The following is a 9,656-nucleotide window of genomic DNA, read 5'->3' as shown; positions in this document are numbered from 1 at the left end:
CGGGTCCCCATTGCTCCGGTTACCACCTGAGCTCCACCTCCTATTAGCTCAGCAGAGGCGTCAGATTCTCATAGGCGCTCAAAGTGTACTGTGAACTATGCAAGGCGGGGATATGGGTTGCATGTTCCTTGTGAGAATCGAATGCTTGACAATCTGAGGTGGCGCTGAGGTGGTGGTGTTAGCAATAGGGAGCGGCTGCCACTGCCTCACCCCCAGATGAGATCATCCAGTTGCAGGGAAACAAGCTCAGGGCTCCCACTGATTCTGCATGATGGTGAGCTGTATATATTTCATTATATATCACAAGATAATAATAATACAAATAAAGTGCGCAATAAAGGTCATGCACTAGAATCCTCCTGAAACCTCCTCCCCTCAACCACCCAGTCTGTGGAAAAATTGATCCCTTCCACAAAACTGATCCCTGGTGCTGAAAAGATTGGAGACCACTACCCTAGGGGACTAAGAGTCCTCCTGGAAAGCTCCTTAGCCTGTTCTCACTGGGGGGTGAGCTGGTGAAGAGGATTCAGTGACAAAGCTCCCCTCAGTCAGAACTCAACTCAGCTCCCAGAATCAAAAGGTGGAGGAGCAGAGAAAAGGAGGGATGGGAAAGGTGTTCCGTGGAGGGCTGAAGGGAGAGCTGTTCCAAGAAGAGAAAGACAGGTGCTTCACACAGCTGACATCTCATAGAAATGTCAGAATAACCGTCAGGAAACAATGAGGCTGAAGAAGCCCCCAGGTGACTGTGGTGGAGAGTGCCGTAACTTCTTTTGTGACTCAAACCCACCACAGCTGTCGGCTTGACTACAACCCATGCAGGCACCATGGGTTCTCGGGTATTTGAGACCAGGGAAACCTGGGGCCTTGTAGACATTCGAGGGGAGAAGTTCCCTTCTCCACGTAGCCTGAACATAGAGTGGGAGCCACAGTTCTTTGGGGGTGGGTATCACCTGGCTTTTTAGAGGAGGAAACCATGCCTCTGGTGTGTTTCCAGAAAGTCTACTTTTTGATCTCCTTTGGCAAATTATTAGGGCCCACGGCCAGCCTGGGGCCATGAGGTTCTCCCGGAGGTGCAGCTATGAGCATGTGACCGGGACTACCCAATGACCCAGGTCACCCCACACACTGCCCGGTCCTGGGCCTGGGGGCTCCTGCTTCTCACTGGGGGGTTCAGACCTTGGGTGGTCTTCTTCTGTGTTAATGGAACTCTGGATGAAAGCACATCCCCAAGTAAGAATTCAGTTGTGTTTGACTCTCTGTGACCCCACTCGGCTCCTCTGTCCATGGAATTCTCCAGGCAAGAATACTGGAGTGGGTTGCCAGTTCCTACTCCAGGGGATCTTCCTGTCCCAGGGATCGAACTTGGATCTCCTGCATTACAGGGAGGTTCTTTACTGTCTGTGCCAACAGCTCTGGAGAAGTGAGAAATTGACAGGTGGACTTTCCTTTAGGAATACAAAAGCAATTCTCTTATGAGCTGGGTCTTGATTATCATTCTTTTGCTTGAGACCCTTTCCTTAGGTTACCTAATAGGTAACTTAAGACTTCATATGCCATCAAGTTCTTGGTCTAGACTATGTTTATCGTCCTCTGGAAGTATTAAGGCAGCTTCTCATAAGCTGTCCATTCTACCAATTCCTGCTGAAAAATGATCAGACCTATCCAATTTTTGCCCGCCTCCTTCCCATGCTCACTGGGTTTTCATGAGAAAAAATGTGAGGGAAACTTGTTAGCATCATATTTTCAGCTTTATTGAAATTCTTACAAAAGGTCTAATGTATTTTAGGCCTGGCCTAATTTCCCTTAGTCCCTGAAATACAGGATCATGGCTATTTCCACGTCCCTTTAAGTAGGAATGTAAACTAGTAGACTTTGCTTTTAAAGTTCAAACACATATCACCATGGTTTTTCATTGATGTAAAGCAAGACTTATGTTTTCCCGAATGAAAAGACCAGGTAAGAAAGTTACATGGGTCTTCATTGGGATAACTGGATTCTTTGTCAGAACAAACTTAGGGATTTATTTCACTTAATGTGACATTCTTCCACCTTGAGTATTTTCTTTTTTTAAAATGCAAACTTTGCGATGTACTGAGCTATGTAGTAAAGAGTGCCGTGTTCATATATGCATACATGTATTGGCTCTGGGAAAAGATGCATGAGTACATGCATGTTATGTAAACATAGCAGATAATAAGCATATTATAAGCAAAGAACAACCAATAGCATGTACTGGTTTAGTTGTCAGCCAGGAGCTTTGCTGGTCTCATCCCCAGAGGGTCCCAGCCCTCGCTTTCCCCAGGCAGGCGATGCCCACCATGTAGGACAGGTGACTGCGATCTGAGGCGTGTCTGAGTTTGTGACTCCCCCAAGGTCTCTGGGCCTATGCTCACTTGCTACCATGAAGCTCCCCAGGCCTAGAACACAGAAATGCCCAGCATGACCTGCTCCTCATGTCAAAAGCAGACTCTGATCTCCCCATCACTAGGAAAGGGGTGCAGACTGAGGGCTCCCAGAGGCCCACAGCCTCTTCTTCCCCTAGATGTAGTAGGGAATCCGCATTTCCTTCCAGTCTTATAGGCTCCATCAGGACATGTGCTTTCTTGACCACAGGATGACACCCAAAGAGGCCTGGAAGGTTCTGTATCATCGCCTCCAGATAGCTCTGAGACACAGGCAACGTGGCTTTAATCCTGATTGCCAGATGACTGAGGGTTGGCCTTGGTTTAGCCCAGATAGCTCCCATGTCACCCTCTAAATCCATCCTCCTATGTGGATGGCTGCCTTGGGAGCCAGTCACATCCAACCTTGAACTTATACCCTATGGGATTTGGAGTATGTAATCTTTTAGTCAACTTGTGCTGCACCCCAGCTTCTTGCTTGAGTCTAAGCAAAGACATAATGAGAGTTCAGGTCGAAACAATGGTCTCATTCTCCATCTGACTGATAGGCTAGGTGAATGGGTCAGTCGAGTGCTACCTGGAGGTCAAGTGGTACCCAAGCCAGCATGACTTGCAGGAGTGCTGCAAAGTGATACATGAATTGAGCACCCAAGATATTATGTAGCACACATGGCAGTCACTCAGTAAATGTTCCTTTCACTTGCCTTCTTGGAATCCAGACTGGTTCCTGCAGAAGGCTGGCATCTCCCTCTCACTCCTAGAGCCGCCCCTCCTCTATGTCACTTTCCCAAACTAACAAACGCTGTGCAGAGGCAGAGGAAAGAGGGGAAGGCGAATCACTCAGTATCGTCTCTTGCTGGTCAAAACTCTTGGCCTGAGGTTTGGGAATGATCTGCAGAGTAATCAACCTGGGATGCCTCCTACCCATCTTCACTGCTGCATTGGTCGCCAGGATCCATCTGTAACTCACAGACCACAGAGAACATGGACAGGTAGCCTTGAGGGCACGGTGTTTAGAAGACTCTGGAAAAAGGCGATCCAGTTGACCAGGGCTCCATGCAGGAACCGTGGCGGAAGGGAGAGACAGGCAGTGGATCCCAGAGTTGTGCTTTGGAACAGATGTCCAAGAGGAGGAGGGTGACAGGTCACCGTGGTCCTGGGATGGGAATTACAGAGGTCTGGGGGTGCTGGGCTGGGCGTGGAGGGCAGAGGCGTGGCCAGGGGATCCCCGAGCATTGCCCCCACCCCAAGAATGCAGGAAGGAGGCTCAGCAGCTGGGCCCGGACCTCGGGCTGTGCCCACTGTTAGTGTCTCTTGCATGTCACGCCAGCATCCTCAGCGTGCCCGCAGTTTGTCACCCCCCACTTGGAGAAGCTGCAGCGGAAGATGCTCTCCTCGGTGCCCTTGCAGGCGACATCGTCCATCCAAATTCTCCCTGTGCCTGTGGAGACAAGTGGACACGATGTCTTAGCAAAGATGCAGGAGTGCAGGACAGACGGGAGCACGCTGTCTGTCCTGAGATCTGCTGTCAATTCTCTAACTGAGTGGTTCCCCCTGCCTTCTCCACTCCACCAAGACCAACACGTCTTCTCTAGGCTCAGTTTCTTGAAAGCAGAATAAAAATAATGGACAGTGAGGATGGGTTTCCCTGGTGGCTCAGTGATAAAGAACCCACCTGCCAATGCAGGAGATGTACGAGTCGTGGGTTCAATCCCTGGGTCAGGAAGATTCCCTAGAGGAGGAAATAGCAACCCACCCCAGTAGTCTTGCCTGAAGAATCCCATGGATAGAGGAGTCTGGTCGGCTACAATCCATGGGGTCACAAAGAGTCAGACACAAATTATCGACTAAACAATAACCATGCTGGTATTCTCTGAGCAGCTCCTATGTGTCGGGCTTCTTAAACATATGATCTTCGTCCATTCTCACCGTGGTGCTGTGAGATGGGCATGAATAACCCTTTTTCTAGACGGAAAAACTAAGGTTCAGAAAGCAATTGGTGCAAGGTTGCTCAGCTTGTAAGTGGCAGAGTCTGAACTCAAGCCCAAGTCTTGCTGCCTCTCAGGCCCACACTTTATACAAGATGCTTAATAGCTTTTGAGATTTTGGCCATGCCACATAACCTGTGGGCTCTTAGTTCCCTGACCAGGGGTCAAACCTGTGCCCCCTGCAGTGGAAGCACAGAGTCTTAGCCACTAGACCACAAGGGAAGTCCCCTCTGTTGAGATGTATCTTGCAGCCTTTGCTGCTGAATATTCAGACAAGACATAATCAGAGGGACAATGTCAGAAAGATCTAACTCAGACAGATCCAGTACCCCATAACCAAATATCTCAGTGTCAACATCACCTCCAGTATTTTGAAATTTAAAGCTGATAGTCTCACACAATGAGTGTCAAACAGTGGTCCTTGGAATGACAGCAGATCTCAGAAACTAACAATATCACCAGACATATATGTTATGACAGGCGGAAGCATCCGTAAGCATAAGCTAGGTTACAGTTCAGTAACAAACTAGGCCAGTTCCCAAAATACAAGGTCCCTAAGACAATCCAGCTGAGTTTTGCCCACCTGTTCACCCTGCCCTGTTCACTCAGCTCTTAGGAGGACCAACCTGATGGTCTGAAGGTGCCCATACAGGGAGCCTTTAGTTGGTTTTCCCAGGATTATACCCGAGTCTCAAGACACACAGACCTGGCACTGAGGTCTTCAATGAACGTCAAGGGAATAGGTCAGCTGGGTGAGGCTTCAAGGGAGTGGAGAGGGCTTGTCTGGGGTCAGAGAGGTCAGCGGGGAGGGGAGAAGTCACCTGGAGCCCCCACTGATGAACTGGCAGGGCCATCAACCATGTTCTGGTGGGTTCTCTGGGCTGATGGCCAAGCCACATCTTTAATGGTGGGAGCTCACTCGGGAGCCCTCTGGAATGCTGCCTGAGCTTCAGGGCTCCCATCGCCCATGGAGTCATTAGGTTAGAGCTTCGCTACTCAAAGTGTGATCCTAGATCAGTAGCATCAGAGTTTGTTAAAAATACACAGCCTCATGCCCTGCCCAGGACCTACTGAACCAGAACCATTTGAACCAAGTGGTCCTGCATTGAAGTTTGAGAAGCACTGCTACTGCTGCTGCTAAGTCACTTCGGTCGTGTCCGACTCTGTGCCACCCCACAGACGGCAGCCCACCAGGCTCCCCTGTCCCTGGGATTCTCCAGGCAACAACACTGGAGTGGGTTGCCATTTCCTTCTCCAATGCATGAAAGTGAAAAGTGAAAGTGAAGTCGCTCAGTCGTGTCCGACCCTTAGCGACGCCATGGACTGCAGCCTACCAGGCTCCTCCGTCCATGGGATTTTCCAGGAAGAGTACTGGAGTGGCGTGCCATCGCCTTCTCTGGTACAGCAGAAATAGGGCTTTACAACAAGTAGGACAAATCTCAAGTCTCAGCCCATCCAGGAGGACCATTTCAGTTGTAAAAGTGGGAGGGGATTCCCAGGACGTGAGACTTTTGGTGCTGAAGCTAAGTAAACTGAGAACCTACTGGGTAAACTTACTTGTTACGTTCAAGAGCTGGTACCAAAAATCATGGGGTTGAAGGTCAGAAACTGTGTTCCAATATTACCATGTCAATCTGGGCAGGTTAAACGAGGTAATTGTCGTTTAGTCGCTATGTAGTATCCAACTCTTTGCAACCTCATGGACTGTAGCCCACCAGGCTCCTCTATTCATGGGATTGCCCAGGCAAGAATACTGGAGTAGGTTGCCATTTCCTTCTCCAGGGGATCTTCCTGACCGAGGGATTGAACCCGAGTCTCTTGCCTTCATAGGCAGATTCTTCACTGCTGAACCACAAAGGAAGCCCAAACGAAGTAATAGTTCCTATATTTTAAAGGGCTTTGAAATGCACCAAAACCCTACATGAAAGGCAGTTCAGGGATCCTAGCATCTGATCCTAGCACCATGCCTCCTTGTCCCGTCACTCGGCAGCTAGACAACCTCTCCTTTTAGAGGAATTGTCGAGTATTGTTGTTGTTTAGTTGTTAAATCATGTCCGACTCTTTGAGTATTAAAATCCTTAAAACCTGTCACTCACCCTTGGACTGCACAGGAAAGAGCATCCAGGGAACAACTAAACCATTTTGCTGCCCAGTAAGAAGCTCCAATATTTTGGCCACCGATACAAAGAGCCAACTCTTTGGAAAAGACTCTGATGCAGGGGAAGATTGACAACAGGAGGAGAAGCGGGCGGCTGAGGATGAGATGGTTAGATAGCATCACTGACTCCATGGACATGAGTTTGAGCAAGCTCCAGGAGATGGTGAAGGACAGGGAAGCCTGGCATGCTGCAGTCCATGGGGTGACAAAGAGTCGGGCATGACTGAGCGACTGAACAACAACAAATTGATTGCAAGGACTTAGTGGTTTGGACATATTTTTGTTATGCTGAGATATTCGGTATCTGCTCAACGGATTGCCGAGCAGTGAACTAGGGGACAGAGCTGGGAGGAGAGATCTCTTTCTGCTGTCCTTGTTAATGTTATTTGTTCATCACAGCCTCTTCCCTGGCCGGATACAGTGTGCCTCTTACACAATAAGCCCTTTGAGGCTGAGCAAAAATTCTCAGATTAAATGTCTCCTGGAAAACACATCAGCTTACAAATTACCCAGGAAAAGGTTGCAGACCCAAGAGCTCCGTGGGATTAGTCACACCCAAAACAAATAAAGCAGCAAATGAAGGAGACTGACAAATACAAAACAGGCCCAAGGTTACCAGTCCTAATGCGTACACAGGATCACAAAACTCCAAACTCTAGTTGGGGTTTGGCTAGGGAGTTCTAGCTAATGTTCAGTCATGGAAGAGCTAATAAAATGAGGACTGCTGCTGCTGCTGCTAAGTCGCTTCAGTCGTGTCCAACTCTGTGCGACCCCAGAGACTGCAGCCCACCAGGCTCCTCTGTCCCTGGGATTCTCCAGGCAAGAACACTGGAGTGGGTTGCCATTTCCTTCTCCAATGCATGAAAGTGAAAAGTTTAAGTGAAGTCACTCAGTTGTGTCTGACTCTTCGAGACCCCATGGACTGCAGCCCACCAGGCTCCTCCGTCCATGAGATTTTCCCGGCAAGAGTACTGGGGTGGGGTGCCATTGCCTTCTCCGAAAATGAGGACAGGGTTGTTAAATCAGCAATGCTCGTATCTGCAGTTATTGGGACATCACTAAAGGGGCCAATGAACTCGCAGATCATCTCTGCTCCCCGCGTGTCAGAGAGGCTAGAACTCTCATGAATCCAGGTACCAATCATTGTGTCATTTGACATCCATGAGAGCTAACACCTGACACTCATTGTGTGGCCTGAGCACCAGGAGGTCAGTATCACCCAGGAGCTCATCAGCAATGGCAGAGTCTTGTACCCAGTGGAACCTGAACCTGGGTTTGATTCCTGCATCGGGAAGATCCCCTGGAGGAGGGCACGCAACCCACTCTAGTATTCTTGCCTGGAGAATCCCATGGACAGAAGAGCCTGGTGGGCTACAGTCACAAAGAGTCGGACGCAACTGAAGCGACTAACACACTGTATCTTAACAGCATCTCCACCAGTCAGCATGCCTTCAAGTCTGAGAGCCCTGCTCTAGATTAGGTCTGCTCCTCCATGCGGGTTCTCTCTGTGAACTCCATAACAAGCCCCATTAGGAAGCAGGAAGGGGGTTCTCTGTTCCCCCACTTTAGAATCAGAAAACTGAAGCTATACGATGAGGTTTTATCTTATGGAGGCAAAAGTGGGACCAGAGGCCAGGTCTTCTGACACTTGGAGCCTTAGGGGCTGTTGGAATGTGAGGGGATGGTTGGGATGAGTAAGCAGAGATTTTATTTTATTCTCATCATTCATTCATTCAAGAAATATTTAAGCATCTACTCCACGCTCAGTGCTATTCTGGGTGTTTGGGCTACATGAGTGAACAGAAAATGATTTTTTTAAAAACCCACTGCTGCTAAGAATATAAATTGGTGGAGAATAGTATGGAGGTTTCTCAAAAAACGAAAAACAGAATTACCATATGATTTAGCAATCCCATTTCCAGGTACATATCCACAAGAAACAAAAACTAATTCAAGAAGATACATGCACCCCAATGTTCACAGCAGCACTGTAATTATACAGTTGCCAAGATAGGAGAGCAACCGAAGTGTTCATCAACAGAGGAGTGGATCAAGAAGATGCGGTATATATTAGATATACAATGAGATACTACTCAGCCACAGAAAAGAACAAAACTTTGCTATTTGCAGCAACATGAATGAACTTGGAGGGCGTTACTCTAAGCAAAATAAGTCAGAAAAGTCAAATACTTTATGATATCACGTATAGGAGGAATCTAAGATAACACCACAAACTAACGACTATACCACAAAATGCATGTGTACAGAAAACAAATGAGTGGGTACCAGTGAAGGGGAAGGGGCAACCCACTCCAGTGTTCTTGCCTGAAGAATCCCATGGATGGAGGAGCCTGGTAGGCTGCAGTCCATGGGGTTGCACAGAGTCGGACACCACTGAAGCGACTTCGTAGTAGTAGTGTAGTGAAGGGGAAGGGGCAACACATGGATGGGGAACTGGGAGGTACAAACAACTGGGGGTCAGATAGGCTACAAAGATGTATTGTACAACACGGGGACTATAGCCAATATTCTGTTATAAGTGTAAAGGGAAAGTCACCTTTAAAAATGGTACAAAAACAAAACAAGAAAAAACAAAAAATCTCTGCTTCATGGAACTAACATTTGAGCTGCTTCATGTTTATTTAGAGTAATATTAATAGAAGGAATGAGTTACACTGACCCCTAAGGGCTGCCATCAGAGCACCACACAGAGGCAGGCAGGACAGCTATCAAATAGATATTTAAGAGAAAGAAAAACTGAGGCCCCAGAAAGGTTAGCAGACCTGTCTCACAACTATTACGGGAGGAGGAGATAGTGACCTCTGATGTCCAGCCAGTCTAGTCCCTGTTCCTTACAGAAGCACATATACACTGCACTTTATGGATCACTAAGAGGTGGCAAACCAAATTCAGCCCACTTCTTGCTTTTGTAAATAAAGTTTTATTGGAACATCTACCTTGTAGACTGCAGTTACTTTCGTCTGTAGTTACTTTGGTGCTACAACTGCAGAGTTGAATAGTTGTGAGACGGACCATCTAGCCCACAAAGCCTAAAATATTTACTTCTGGCTGGCCCTTTAATATTTGCTGACCCTTGCACTAAGCTAC

At 48.0% G+C, this 9,656-nt stretch overlaps 1 protein-coding gene across 1 annotated transcript in view; it reads right to left on the bottom strand.

The window, feature by feature from the left end:
- Positions 1 to 1,729: 1,729 nt before the first annotated feature.
- The window catches only part of SCARA5 (scavenger receptor class A member 5), a 133,084-nt gene continuing 125,157 nt past the window's right edge, over positions 1,730 to 9,656 (bottom strand). The window contains exon 9 of the mRNA XM_086414854.1: positions 1,730 to 3,843. Within this exon, the coding sequence (XP_086270980.1) occupies positions 3,707 to 3,843 (137 nt within the window). The 3' untranslated portion in view covers positions 1,730 to 3,706. The remainder of the gene's footprint in view (positions 3,844 to 9,656) is intronic.

This window comes from Bos grunniens, chromosome 8 (genome assembly GCF_055505025.1).
Source record: "Bos grunniens cultivar Pamir isolate PY7600 chromosome 8, Bosgru_T2T1.0, whole genome shotgun sequence".
NCBI classification, from domain to species: domain Eukaryota; kingdom Metazoa; phylum Chordata; class Mammalia; order Artiodactyla; family Bovidae; genus Bos; species Bos grunniens.
This window is presented reverse-complemented; position numbering and strand designations above follow the sequence as displayed.